The following is a 15,635-nucleotide window of genomic DNA, read 5'->3' on the forward strand; positions in this document are numbered from 1 at the left end:
TTTCTTTTCATGAGTTAGAGAACAAGGGTACATACTCCCAGATAGGTTGGCTGTGACAAGTGTCCAGTCAAAACAAATGTAAGTCAATCTGCAGCAAAACTTGAATGAGGGTGAGGAATGGGAGGCTTTAGTTCTTGCAAAGGAAAAAAACTTTACTGAAGGCACTCAAGGTGATGGTGTTGGACCAGGTAGTGTGCTAGGCCTACTATCAAGTTAAGTATTTGATTATTAAATGAATTACTTTCTTGAAGTAATTCAAAACTTTATTTGTTGCAGAAAATAAAATGGTTGTGAGGTTAACCCTTTTGTTACCACATTTCTATTGAAATAACACTGCCTTTGTTTCAATTAATATTAAATTAATTTTGAAAATAATGAAAAATTTTGCAAAATCACTTAGTTGCTATTAAGCTGGTCTTTGGAACATAAATTAACATGAAACTTTGAAGGAAGGCTTTAATTTAGATCACTTTAAAATGGGAAGTTTGCATAATGGAATGAAAGGCAGGTTGGTATCAAAATGGTGAAGGTGTTGGATTCTAATCAGGTCATATTACAACCATTGAAACCATATTGTAATGTATTACTGAGAAAGGTAACAGCAGACCTGCTGCTTTGATGGTTGAATAAGGAAAGGACATCCATCTGTGAGAGCTGACAAAGCAATTTCTTAAATAAAACAATTAACCGACCCTTGCAAGTATGGAAAAATAGTTGTAAAAAGATGTGTGACATTTATAGCTTTCTTTCAGAGAGTTACAAAAGTGATGTTCAATCCTTACAATCAACTCTTGTAACAGACTTTTGTCACATGGAGCTATATGTGCGAGTAAAGCTCACAATCATAATGCCTTGTATGGCACCATGGGCTTCTTTTTCTATCTTAGCCTCAGATTGACCCAAGCTTTGGGAGTGAAAATGGCTTAATAGAAACTGTATAAAATTCTATCAGAAGATGTATGCTTCAAATTCAAGGGACTAGCATTGTCCCATAAATTATCATACTGATTCTGCTTGAGTATTACTTTAACCCTTTACCATGTCAAATGTAATATTCAAATGGTTTTGAATGAATCATGCATAATCTTATAGTTTTGAGATTTCAATGTAGTGATTGTTTACATGGTAGAATAGGTGTGAGAGGCCAGATCTGACCAGTTTGAACATGGAACATATCTTGGCCAGTTTAAATGCTAAAGGGTTAAGGATACAACTTTCACTAGAAATACTAAACCACTCTGCAATAACCATTCTTAAAACTTGAAGTTCAGGCCTGTACATGTTTCTGTAATCATTTTGTTCATAGCTGAATTCAAATTTGTTATTTGTTATTCTATTCTCAGGGAGGAATGAATGAAAACAATGTTGATATCGGCATTGCTGCTACCACTTTAAAGCCAACACCAGAAGAAATCACTGTCAGTGTTCCAGAAAATGTGACAGCAGTAAGAAATATTTCAATCTCTTATTCTAAATACATTGAAAATTTTCAAAAAATACCTGATTGATGTCTGTTCTCTCGATCTGTAAAGCAAAGCAAAACAGAAGAGTTTGTTCATGAAATATTTAGCTACAACATCTTAAGTGCATTTCATTAACAAAAAAAAAAAAACCCAGTTATATAAGGGAAAACCTTAGTAGCTGATTGCATTGGCAACTTTTCAAACATTGTGTAACTCCCATTAGTAATCTTTAGTGTTTATACAGAATTGTGAACAGTATTATGCAGAGTTATGCAATCTCTGAGGATTTGACTGTGCAATAACTTTCAAAGAGTTATATAATTGGTAATTTCCATTGTCAATGAAATATGCATAAGATGACATAAATATTTGTTTTACTTTCTGTATGTACTCTGACCTATTTGCTGATCAATCCAACCTTTGGTCATGCAGGAATACACATGGAGTTTTAAATACTAATTATTTGCCATGCAATTGAAATTTAAACTGCATTATTTATACTTGTGTGGATGTGTGTAACACTTCTTTTTTTAATTCCTTTTACCCTCCTGTCATCTTAACCTTGATGAGAGATTCTATTAGGCTAACAGAGAAAGTAGCCTTTGTATGCAGCAGATGTACTAGAGGAATAAACACTAAGAACACACAAGAGATAGATTCTCTCCAATGGCCCAGGAGTAGATAATTTGTGTTACTTAGGTTACCTACTCAGCAGTGGAGGAGGATGTCTGAGAGTATAGTTGCTAGAATAAGAATAAGATAGAAAAAGTTCAGGGTAATAAATGGTCTCATTCTCAGACTGAAAAGCAAACTGTATGATTCTTGTGTACAAACAGCAATGCTACATGGTTGTAAGATGTAGGCCCTGGATGCAGAGAACATGCAAAAATTAGAAAGAAATGAAGCTAGTTTGCTCTGGTAAATGTGCAACATTGGTGTGCATATACCAGTGCAAATGTGTTGAGAGAAAGAGCATAAAGTGCATTTGATGTTGTGTGCAAGAAATAAAACTGCACAGGTGTGGTTCTATGATGTGTATGGATGATGACAGCTGTATAAATAAGTACCAAGTGGATGGAACTTGTGGAAGAGGAAGACATGATGAAGTTGTGAAGTCTGATCTCAAGATGTTCAGTCTCATGGTGGAGATAACAAAGGACCGAAATGAGTGGAATTTCACTGTGCTCAATAAGACCCATCTGTCATGGTGAAAATGCAGTTTTAAAAGCATTATGTTTATGTCTATGCACTCACCAGACCCTGCTCCTACACCCAATCTGGTCCCCCATCACTCTACTAACAATGGCACTATTCAGCTGCTGTAATCGTATGGCAGGAGATTCTGCAAATATTTCTTCTCCTTTGTGCTACTAGTTACCTCTCTGGAGCCAATTCCATTTAAAATCTACATTTCATTCTCTGTGTCATCTCTTTCCATTTTTTTTCCTATTAAGTTAGGGTCCCAGTCTGAGGATGACCTATTAGTCGTATTTCTTTTCTCCCTCATTCTTTCCCCATTAATTTTGGAAGTTCTGATAAAACTATGGAAAAGAAATGCATACTGGAGATTGTCTTTTGTTACTCCTTTTTTTTTTTAATGTAGTCAAGACTGGAGAAACTAAGACCTAGTTTGAATGCTTGAAGTAGTGTAGGCTGTCAAAGACACACAAAAGCTATGTGATGGTGTTATAGAAAAGATTACCACATTGTAAACTTATATTGCTCAAGCTACTGTTTCACTACAACTATTACAACAACTCCTTCCAGCAATAATATGTCATCTTGGTAACAAATACAGTTTACTATTTCTAGTCAGCCATCTGATCTATTCTTGTTTTTCATTTTATGAGTATAGCTTCTGCTATCTACCGTGTATCTATCACATATGAAGTTCTTGGGCAGTGTGGCAGAGATCTTGTTGCATTATTTATGTACATATTGTTTGCACTGAGTGCACAATATTGAGTTCCTACATCACAAGCAAAAGTACTTCCCAGATGACATCAGGATTCTGTACTTTTGGTTACTAATTAGTTCTTTAATTTTCAACTGTTTATGCTCTAGACCATTTCTACAGGTTTGAAGATTTTTCTACAGTGCTTTAACAAATTCTTGTTTGAGAATTAGGTCATTGGTATACAAAAGTTACCAAGGGCAACCTATTTCAATTATTAGAGGGCTAAGGACAGAGGCCTGTTAAGGACCTAGCTCTGCTAGCATAGCTGGGGGTGGGAGCAGTACGGGCAGCACTTTTAAAGGGGCAGTACTTTTCATCCTGTTGTAGGCTGTTGCTGTAGGCAATATGTGTTTTTTGTGGGGTCTGGGGGCAGCAAACGGAAGGGCTGCCCCAGGTGGCACACACTCCAGCTATGCTAGTGTCTAGCTCTCCATTAAATACTTCTAAACTCTGACGATCCTGATCGTTGTGTGAATTGTACCCTCTTATATAGTCTGAACATCCCGCAAACCATTTAACTACTCCTTTATCAACAAAAGCAAAATCATTTGTTGTTTGATATATTTGCAGAGCCAGTCAAATAAACCAGTATTTGCATCATAGCTAGGCATTCTTGCCTCAATCTACCATGTCAAATAAATACAAGCTAACAAAGGAGCTGTTATCTGATTGCTCAGCATACTAAAAATAGCAACCAGTTTTGCCTTATCGTATCTTACTGTTTTAAAAGATAATAGTCTTATATGCTCCTAAAAACATCGGATGATCATGGCTGGAATGTCTTTTATAATAGACGTTTCTCAATTTTTTAGTTTTTATATCTAACTAGATCATTCTGTTATTTTGTTTAATAATGTTATAACCTTTATCTGAAGTTTAGTTTAATTAAACATTCCATTTAGGTTAGTGTACATTCAGATCTGTAACCACGTGCAGTAAAAGATATGAATATTATTTATAAAAAAAAGAATGTAGTTCTGTCATGTCTTTTACTGTATTAAGAATTATAGTAAAATATTCTTCTACCATATAAATCATATAAAAAACATTGGTGTAATCTTGTAATCTTCTCTATCATCTCAGATAGTCATGAATGAAGTTGGTGATCCTACAGTGGCTTTGACAGGCTCTACAAATGTAGCAGTCGATGGTGAAGACACTGTCACAACTACTGTTGCTGAAGGGTTAACTGTATCAAATTCAGTTATTAATGTCGAAACACCAATAGCAAAACCACCACCTCGGGTTGTAAATACAGCACATTTAATGACACACATTGTCAATCCAGATTTGAGTGATGACTCAGGTAAGCTAAATTTTATCATTTTTTTGTTGTTGTCTTTGTTATCTACCATTTTACCTTGTCTTATTTGCCCAATTAAAAATTTATTTGATTTCTATCTTGTCACTTGTATGATTTGGGAGTGTCAGCTCAGACTGTTTGGTCATGTTGTTTGATTTTTTCCAAGTTAGACCCTTCGTATTGTGTTCTGTTCTCTGAGGATCTGACTCATGTTGGTCAGCCACATGCCACATGGTTGCAGTGGATGAGGAAGTATCTCACAGAGATGAGGACTGAATGGAACATTGCTTGGATGGTTGCCCAGAATGACCTAAGCAAATACTGAAAAATAGTGGATGCAGCAGTGCCTTCAATCCATTAATAGGCAATACTTGCCAATTAATGCATCATTAAAATTTGTTTGTCTTTTGTATTCTTTTGAGTTGGTTTGCATCAATGATGTTATTTTTATAATAAGATGTTCTACTTCATGCAAGCCAAAAATGATAAAAGTCCAGACTTGAACCATTATGAGTCAGCCAATGGGAAAATCTTTTCTGTTAGAAATACAGGCTAAAATAACTGGGCAGAAGATTGGTTGAATTATTAGAGTCTTGGACAAAATGTACCTTGCAATATCTTTTCAGCTTTTTACATTTTGAGTTTAAATCCCATCATGGTTGACTGCCTTTCATTCCTACAGGTTTGATAAAATAAAATACTGGGGACTAATGTTATTTACTGTCCTCCTCTTCTCAAAATTGCTGGCATCATGGCCAAAATCAATTTTACCTTTCATTTGTCTGGGTCAATAAAATAAAATACTGTTTAAGCCCTGGGGGTTGATGATATTCACCCATCTGCTCAAAATTGTTGGCTTTGTACCTAAATTATCAACCAAAGGTGAGAAGCTGGCAGAATTGCTAGCATGCCAGACAAAATTCTTTTGGTTTTATGTTAAGAGTTGAAATTCCGCTGAGGTTGACTTTGTGTTTCATTCTTTTGGGGGTACCTGTTGAGTACTGGGGTTGACGTAATCCACTAGTGCTCTCCACCAACATTTTAGACTTTGTGCATAGAGTAGAAATAATTATTATTATTATCAGTGGAATATAGGATTTATCCAGTTATTAGCTAAGTTCACTTTGAAGTTCATCCCTTCATCTAGCTTTAGTTGAGAAGGTAGATGATGAAAGAGGTTGTGTGGTTGACACAACTGGAAGGACTAAATATAGTCTCTATTCTCTTTGGCCAAGCTCTCACCAAATTCTTCATTTTCACTTGAAGAGGAAAGTACTGTCATACAGTAAATATGTTGAAAGGTGGGGAGGAATGGTGAACATGGCTCCAATGAACGAGCATACTCTAAAATAGGTAACTGTAGATTGGGAGATGACATCTGAGAGAAGGCACTCATTCTTGCTGATTAGGATAATCCAGGTTTATTTTTAATCTACATACACGATTGCAGTTTTTTCTGGAGATGAGGATTCCTGTGATGGGGAGCCAGCAGAGAAGCGGATGAAGTTAGAACAAGATATCAATATTGATATGGACCAATCGTTAAAGGTAAAAGATAATATTTTGTTAGATATATTTTTAATGAACATTTCACAACCTCTTTCGTTCTTTTTCTAAGGTCTTCTATCAATGCCTGAAGTCATTGTTTTTGTGTGATGATTTTTTTCATCCTAGTAACCTCATCTATGGAGATGAAACATTTTTAACACTACATTTTAATTAGTTTGATCTCTGTTCTAGCTGGAATCCTGTCTGGTTCTGTGTATGTAACTAGGAATAAGAAGGGACATGATGATGATGATCAGAGATCAAGCTTGTAGACATAAATATTAAAACCAGTTTCATTTCTAAAGATGAGGTTAACAATAAAAAAAAAAAAACATTAGAATCATGTCAACATCAGCTCATTTTAAACATTGAAGGCATTATTACTTGATGTTATTGTGTATGTTTGTGAAAGTATTGTAGAGCAATGAGACTAAACCCAGAACCATGTAGTTGAGAAGCGAACTTCTCAAGACACAGCCATGTGCTATTAAATAACAGAACAAAGCACTTACTACAGTCACAGAACTCAATTTTCTCCAAATTTGTTGTTAGAGGATAATTTATTAATTCATAACATTATGTGTACTAAAAATAAAAAATAAAAATCTATCTTATACTTTTAATTGAAAAATCAACAAAAACACTTCTTATTTTGCAGCAAATTTTATTTAATATCAACAAGGCAATCTGTTTAAGGCTTGATAGTATAGAAAACAAGCTTGAAAATGTTGGATTACGAACAAAATATTTGGAAGTTAAACTACTAGAATTGGTAAATCAGAATAAGAGTGGCAATAGCAATACAACTTCATACGCTACGAAACGAGGGTAAGTAATTTGAGGAGAAAAATTGTTTTTGAATGTTATATGGCAAATTTTGTAGACTCCTTTAAAATTTTAATTAAATGCTAATGAAGTATTTTTTTGTGTTTATATAGTAAACATACATTTTAGATTGAGATTTAAAGGCAATTTTGGATTTTTTCTTGAAATATTTCAGTTCCACATCTCCTTCACGGCGTTCCGGTGCCCTTATTGTTGGTCTTCCACAAGACAGAAATAGTGGTATGTCTTTTTTCGTTTTTGTTTTTATTTTGACTATTTTACTGTTTCATTGATTTTGAATTTATTTCTAAGTAGTTTCAATGTTGTTTGTCTCTGGCTCCCATAACTTGGGGTAGGGTGAGTGAAAAGTTTTCTTGTTATGTGTGGGTGGGACACACACACAGGTCAGGGGCTAGCAGATGGCAATGATACAGTGAGACAGGGCGTGTGGGTGGAACACACAGACTGAGGGCTAACGGAGAGCAATGATACAGTGAGACAGGGCGTGTGGGTGGAACACACAGACTGAGGGCTAGCGGAGAGCAATGATACAGTGAGACAGGGCGTGTGGGTGGAACACACAGACTGAAGGCTAGCGGAGAGCAATGATACAGTGAGACGGGGCGAAGAGAACAGGACTAGGGAGTGAGAGGTAAGCCTAGTGCATGAAGCAGAAATATGAGGAAGAGAAGTGATGCAGAGATGTAGTTTGGTTTGTTGTGGAAGGGTGTGTGAGAGGTTTTCTTGTTAAATGTGGGTGAGACACACAGCACTTCTAGAATTCAGTTTTGCTGACATAGGCAGGTCTTCTCAACAACCTCTTATCGCCAGACATCTTGGTCCATTGACCCAGGAAGACGTGGGATGAAGTGATAAAGACTGATCTCAAGATGCTGGGCCTCACGGAGAATATATGTATATATATATATATATATATGATTGACCGTTGACTGAACACTATTCAATTTTTTTTTCTCCGTGTTTTTCTCCTTGTCTCCGTATTCTTTCTGTTGAAGAGCGTAGCTCGAAACATCAAAGACTTTCCGTATTCCCGAGCGTCATACTAATATATACTTTTGTTATTTACACCACCTGTCCTCGTCTGTTGTTATTATTTGTATATTCTCCTATATATATATATATATATATATATATATATATAATCATCATCATTTAATGTCTGTTTTCTATACTGGCATGGGTTTGACAGTTTGAAGGAGTTGGCCAACTGGAGAGCTGCACTAGGCTCTAATTGTCTGTTTTTACACAGTTTCTACACTTGGATGCCCTTTGTTGGTAGTCTAATTATGCTTAGATAATGATTAGGGTTTCTAGTTTTGGGAGGTTCTGACACACACATATGATTGTGACATAATTTAGTAAGCAAAGACAATCATGCATTATAAATTTATGCTTTAATATATGCTTTGTTTGTTTTTCAGAGGATGAGAGTCAATTTCAGAAAGGTAATTCATATTTTACAATTTTTATGTCTTTTGGTCTTTACCCATCCTTCGCAACCATAGGTGAGTATATGAAGGGGTGCTGAAAAGTTCCTGGCCCAACCTTCCGAGTTCTTTTACAGGGCTTAGAAAAACTGAAGGACTGCTGCAATAAGTGTGTGAATCTGAAAGAGGAATATGTTGAATAAAATCATAATTAACTGATCCTCCTGTATTTTCTTTTATCCAAAGCCACGAACTTTTCAGCATCCCCTCATCGGTATGAAAACCAAATTGAAGACAGCAAATTTGGCTCTGTTTTTTTTACTAACCTCTCCTCTTCTGAGGATCGAATGCTGAACTGGTACACCTGCAATTCTAGCATCTAATTCAGTCTTCTGTCTCCAATCACTTGTGAATACAACTCTGAAATACTTCAACTTTTCCACTTGCATCAGTGATGTACCACAAACGTGCAAAGTGCACTGGGAAGGCTTTCTTTAAAGGACCAATGTGTCTCAGTTTTCTCAACATGTTACATGAAGATAAAATCCTCTTTATTGATCAGAAAAAAATCATATGTTTAAGGGATATTTTCAGTGACTATGTTGAGAATGACTCCTTACTGACTAACAATCATTTTGTAACTATGCAGCCTTTTTTACCTAACACACACACATCCACACCTTATTTTTGTATTTATTTTTTTTACTGGTTTAATTTATTCAAAATAATATTTTCATTTCATCTTCTTTACAATTCTCAAACAAATTAATCGTTTTTCAAAAAAAAAAATTACATCTCCAAGTTTCACTCCCCACCACCTTTAGTGTTTTTATCCTTGTTTACATAGTTCAGATGTTTTTTATTGAACCAGTTGATTTTACAGCTGGATGCCTCTCATGCCAATAGCTACCTAGTTGTAAAATATGCCATGTGTATCTGTCTTACCTTTTTTTAGATCATGCAGTGTTATTTTATTTAATTTCCTTTTTAGGAATAGATTCTGATATCTTACAAACCATGCAATTAGAAAACAAAGACAAGAAAGGCAGTATGTATATAAATTCTTTGATATGTGTGTTTATGTAATCTTATTTTCTTAAACTTGCAATTTCTGTCTGTGGTTAACTTTTAAAGCTTATGTATAAATTGCAGTATACATCATTATCATTGTCACCATTTACCACTCATTTTCCCATTTGTGCATGGTTCAGACAGAATCTGTTGAGGCAGGTTTTCTATGGCTGAATGCTCTTCCTGTTGCCAACCATCAACTTATGTTTTCCACGGAAGACTGGAAACAAACAACCTTGCTTGTATGATGATGATGCTCATCTACAACCATCACATGATGATTGTCTAGACAATGGCACATGCAAACATATATATATATATGTATATATACATACATATGACAGGCTTCTTTCAGTTTCCATCTAGTAAATTCACTCACAAGCCTGGAGCTGTAGCAGAAGACTTTTGTTCATGGTGCTGTGCAGTGGAACTGAACCCAAGACCACGTGGTGGGGAAGCAAGTTTCTTAACCAGACAGCCATGCCTGTGGCTATATCTTAGCATAATAATATTTTATCCATCCTCTAATATACATATATAAACATACACACACAATCATCATCATTTAACGTCTGCCTTCCATGCTGGCATGGTTTAGATGGTTTGACAGGAGCTGGCCTGGTAGAAGACTATACCAGGCCACTGTGTCTGTTTTGACATGGTTTTTATGGCTAACACCAACCAACCTGCAGAGTGCACTGAGTGCTTTTTACGTGGTACCAGCACATAAAAAGCACATATGTGTGTGTGTGTGTGTGTGTGTGTGTGTGTGTGTGTGCGCGTGCGTGTGAAATATATTTTACATTCAGGGTGTAGCTATTTTGCTTGTTTTTTCCAACAACATCCAGTGTAACTTGCACATTTAAAATCCAAATTTTTTTCATATATTTTTTATTCATTTTTTCAGAGTTGTTGACTCCCAGTGATTTCAATTCAAATGTGGATAGTAACTTCAGAAATATTGGTCCAAATGTTACATTAATAACATTAAATTCTGAAGGTAACTATATTCCAGTTTCACTTTTAGATTTGTGTTTTCTGTTTTATTTGTGTCATAATTGTTAATTAAAAAAAACAACAAAAAAAAAAAAACTATCCAGAAAACTCATTGGGACACTTTTAGCAAAAATTATGTAATAAAGTTTGCTAACTTTTAAAATAATTTAAAGAATTAGAAATAGATAAGAATAATTAAGTCTATAAGCTTGCATTGATTTTGGTATTGAGCTGCACTTTTACAATCAACAGTCCTACCTCTCTGCTGTACCAGAGTGCCAATGGCTGAGTATTCTACTGACATGTCTCTATTTGTCTGTCTGTCATGATGATGTATGGTTACACAAATATAACTGCTTTTCAGAACATTTTCTTATGATTTTTTAAAAATATTTCTCTTTTCACTTTTTAGAGGATTATCCAAATGGGTGCTGGCTTGGTGATGAGCTTAATCTTGAAATGCGGGTGCGTGTGCCTATATCTTCAAGGTAAATATTTTTATTGCTAATAAATCACATCTCCTTTTTAACTTTCTAACCTTTTCTGTTCCAACCTGTTTTTGGCCTGTGATGTGAAACTGTTCATTTTTAAAGTTTACATATTTAAATTAAAACCTTTTGTTGTGATTTTATGTAAGAACATTTTATGAAGTTATTTTCCAAACACTAGTTTCAAAATGACAAAGTTATTTTAGTAAATTCCTGAAAATTCTTGTGTGGCACCTTGGGTGAGTGTCTTCTATTATAGCCCCAAGCAGACTAAAGCCTTGTGAATGAATTTGGTAGACAGAAGCTGAAAAAAAACTCATCATATCTATCTATTTATGTGTGTGTGTGTGTGTCTTTATGCTTCTGTTTGTCCCCCATCATTGCTTAACAACTGTTGTTGGTATCTTTTTTTTTTCAGACAACTTCAAGGTCTGGTGTCATCTCCTTAGAAACAACTAATTTTCAAAAGGAATTCTATGATGTTGATATTAAAAAAATCATTCTGTTAAACACAGAATACTTCAATCTTTATCTTTTGTTTTGAACTCCTATTTGTCTTCTTTCAGTGACCTTCTTCATATTCATTCTAATTGTCGAACAGCTGAAAAAATGGCATTGACTCTACTTGATTATTTGTTTGACCGAGAAACACAAGCTTGTTCTAATCTGTCTGGTATGGGTAAACATGGCAAGAAGCAGTTGGATCCTTTGATGATCTATGGCATATGGTGTAAGTAATCCTGTAAATGTGAACTTTTATTAGTTTGTTTATAATTGATTTCTGATACAATGTCATGCATTTTAGAAGAAGGTATAGGCGTTTTAATTGATAATGGTACTTGACTGGTATTTTATTTTATCGACCTTGCAATGTTTATGTTTTGGAAACAAAATTAATATTGATTTGGTTTTGCAGAATTGTAAAAAATATTGCTTTGTTCTTTATATATATATATATATGTGTGTGTGTGTGTAAAACTTAAAAAGTATTCAATTAGTGACATTTACATCATAGTTAATTTTTTTTTTGTATTAAAAATACATTCCCTCTGCTAAGTCACCTTGAGCCAGTGTGGCAGAGTAAGCTTATCAAGCTCAAATTTATAGTCTCTACATCAAACTGTGGTTTGTGGAGAGAACATGCTGAGCCCTTTGTCCTGCAGTGGACTGAACATTAGCAATCCAATCCAAAAGACACATTAAATTATACAATACAAATATATCCAATTGTGACCATAAGCACCAATATTTAAATTTCAGAATACTTAAAGTCTTCACAGAAAAAATTATTTACAAAGAGAAATTTTATGCTAAGAAAAATATTGACTAAGAATTTCTTTAATAAAAATTTTTAGTCTATATTTTCTGTGTAGATTCAATCAACAGAAATCCAATCAAAATATCTTTGATGTTTGACACTGCAATAATCAATGAACTGGATTGAGAATTATTATATGATTTTGAAGTGATATAAACATGAAACATTAATCAATGCAAATCCATTTTGTGATTGAAGAAATGTACAACAAGGTTTCTTTTGTTATTTCTGTGTGTAATGTAACTGTGTGTATATTAATTATTATAGTATGATGTTTATCAGTTGAAACTAGCTTGATTCCCATCAATCCTTTCTATCTATACTCCCTTTTGGGGATTAGGCAAAACTGAGTATTTTAATGGAAAACTTCAAGAATTTATGTTTGTGAAATTTTAGAAATTTGGATGAAGCAAGCAACATTGTTTAGAATCTACAAACGTTTTCTGTCAAGTTTTCTAAGCTCAAACATTAACCCGATAGCATTCAGATTGCTCTGTCAAGTGTTATACCTGTTTATTAACAATGTTTTGAATTGATCATGCATTAAGATTTTGATGATGTGGTTGTTTAATTTTAGAATGACATTATAGGGTAGGTGTGAGAGGCTGGATCTGGCAGGTTTGAAAATAAAATAGGTAGAATATTTGGGCCTGATGTAGCCAGTTTAAATGCTTAAAAGGTTAAAAGAGACAAGTTGCCTAATAGAGAAAATATATGTAAGAAAAAGATAGCTTTGAAAAAATGTCAATAATGATTGATTTTCTTAAAAAAGCAAATTTTAGGTCATAATGACTTGAGGTTTTATTGATTTATTTCATGAAGAAGCATTTGAAGAGACATTGAGTGAATAAGCAATGATCCAGATAAAACTGCAGTCTAATATTGTTGATTCTACTGTTTGTTCATTCAATCAAAATGCATCTTCATCATTGAATGTTCAGGTTCCATGTTGGCATGGGTTGGATGGTTCGACAGGATTCAATGGGTCCAAGGACCACATTGTGCTCAAGTGTCTGCTTTGGCATTATTTCTATGGCTGAATGCCCTTCCTGACACCAACCACTTTACAGCTTGTATGGGGTGCTTTTTTTGGACTACCAACACTGGTGTGGTCACTATATAGCTTGCAAGACCATGAACCCCAAGGGAGAGGAGATCGACTTTATGCTAGCAGGTGAGGGGTTAAATCATGAGAGAAGGTTGGTGCAAAGACAGTCCCACTTTTTGCAGGAGTGGGTTATAGACAATTGAATCAATCTTAGGTATGCCATTGGTATTTATTTTAACAGAGAGATGAAACAAAACACCGATACTATGTCTAGTGACTTGCTACTTCCGCTAATTCACTGCCTTATTATTGAACATAATATCGAGTTTGTTTTATCTCTGCTCTAAATCAATCTATATTAATCTTAACCCTTTAAAATTCAAACCAGCCATATCTGGTCCCTCATATCTACTTTCAATGTCATTCTAAAAACAAACAATCACCATCATCGTTTAACATCCTCTTTCCATGTTGGCATGGGTTGGATGGTTTGACTGAGAACTGGTAAGCCAGTAGGCTGCACCAGGATCCAATCTGATCTGGTAAGGTTTCTACAGCTAGATGCCCTTCCTAATGCCAACCACTCCGAGAGTATAACTGGATGCTTTTTACGTGCCACTGGCATCGGGGCCAGTCAGGTGACACTGACATTGACCACGCTCGAATGGTGCTTTTTATGTGGGGAGCCAGTGTGGCAGCACTAACATCAACCACACTCAAATGGTGCTTTTTATCATTATAATTGTGAAGCTATGAGAAAATGTATGATTAATTCAAAACAATGTGAAAAAACAAGTATTAGATTTGATAGAGTAATCTGAATGCCAGAAGAGTTAAACTAACTATTTAAAGTTGTCTTTTAATATCCTAATGGTTTTTGTCTTTCACTTTTAGGTCATTTAATACAACGGTTTAAGATCAATGAATCTGACTGGCAACGAATCAAACAGAACATAGACTCCAAATGTAGAACAGCTTTCCGGAGAAAGTTAAGAGGTTTGCCTCTTGCTGTAAAGGCTTTCCGTGGAAGAGCCCCACCAAGTTATGTTCATAACGCAGGGTTTAATTTTAATTCAGTCGTGAATTCACAGAGTAATTTTTATGATTCAAATCTACATGAAGACACAAAATTTCATATACAACAGGTGAGAAGCAATGAAAATATTTCTCTCTAATTATGCACTGATGAATATAGCATCAGACATCGGATGCCTGTTTTTTAAAAAAATTTTTTTTTATATATTTTGTCTGTTTGTATTCAGCCAGTTGATTAGGTTTATAAAAATTTAGAAACATTTGTGATGTTTATACATTTTCCCGATACATTGTTAATGTAAGTGACGTTGAATAGCTATGACTAGGATTGAACTTGATTGGCGACTCAACTTTCTGGGAAATTTTTCTTTATCCTGTAGTGTTTGTGAATATTGTAAAAATATAAAAGGAAAATAATCACCACAAACTCTCAAACATATAAAATACATAACACATTTGTGCACACATACAGTTAAGTACGGTTAATAAAAATATTATTTGACCCTTTCATTACAAAACTTCTGTTGAAATACAATGCTTTTGTTTCAATTAATTTTGAAAATAATGAAGAATTTATTAAAATAATTTTGTCATTATTAAGTTGGTGTTTGTAATATAAATGAACATGGATCATAGATTCAAGGGTTCTCTCAGACAGGTTAATATGATAAGGTATAAAGTGGATGATATGGAAAGATGATATTGTATTAAAAGTAGTGTTGATGAGCGTGACAGGACCAGCGGAACTCTGAACTGTATTCTTTATTGTAGCTCATTTGGTACTTTACTAATGTGCATTCCAGTGCCACAATTCTCCCTGGTCAATCTTGCTTGACACCAGAAATGCAATGAACCAGTGATTCTTCCATTGGAAATCTATAGCAATGAAGGGAAGCTATTATTCACAACATGCATGAATAAAGTAGTATTGAGTACATCCATAAGAGATGTCATCTTGGGACGAATATTCATCCCATGGCTAGGAAAAATAAAAAGGCATTATCACCATCATCATCATCATTTTTGCCATTTATTAATTTGTGAGTGAAACCATGTTGAATTGATCTATTTCTTCTTATTTTGCAGCAGAGTGAACTAGATATTCAGCAAGCTGTTACAATGCAAGGTGAAGCCT

General features: G+C 34.6%; 1 protein-coding gene across 10 annotated transcripts in view; it reads left to right on the plus strand.

The window, feature by feature from the left end:
* The window catches only part of LOC106869581 (protein BANP), a 37,419-nt gene that overhangs the window by 10,127 nt on the left and 11,657 nt on the right, over window positions 1–15,635 (plus strand). For all 10 annotated transcript variants that reach the window (XM_014915379.3, XM_089364741.1, XM_089364745.1 and 7 more), the window contains exons 2-13: window positions 1,344–1,445; window positions 4,504–4,726; window positions 6,174–6,271; window positions 6,930–7,099; window positions 7,272–7,336; window positions 8,539–8,562; window positions 9,536–9,592; window positions 10,523–10,615; window positions 11,024–11,099; window positions 11,666–11,829; window positions 14,360–14,610; window positions 15,587–15,635. The exon at window positions 15,587–15,635 is cut by the window's right edge and continues 104 nt beyond it. In XM_014915379.3, coding sequence (XP_014770865.1) covers window positions 1,350–1,445; window positions 4,504–4,726; window positions 6,174–6,271; window positions 6,930–7,099; window positions 7,272–7,336; window positions 8,539–8,562; window positions 9,536–9,592; window positions 10,523–10,615; window positions 11,024–11,099; window positions 11,666–11,829; window positions 14,360–14,610; window positions 15,587–15,635 — 1,366 coding nt within the window. In that variant the 5' untranslated portion in view covers window positions 1,344–1,349. The remainder of the gene's footprint in view (window positions 1–1,343; window positions 1,446–4,503; window positions 4,727–6,173; window positions 6,272–6,929; window positions 7,100–7,271; window positions 7,337–8,538; window positions 8,563–9,535; window positions 9,593–10,522; window positions 10,616–11,023; window positions 11,100–11,665; window positions 11,830–14,359; window positions 14,611–15,586) is intronic.

The sequence above is a fragment of the Octopus bimaculoides genome, chromosome 16 (assembly GCF_046866305.1).
Source record: "Octopus bimaculoides isolate indiv1 chromosome 16, ASM4686630v1, whole genome shotgun sequence".
NCBI classification, from domain to species: domain Eukaryota; kingdom Metazoa; phylum Mollusca; class Cephalopoda; order Octopoda; family Octopodidae; genus Octopus; species Octopus bimaculoides.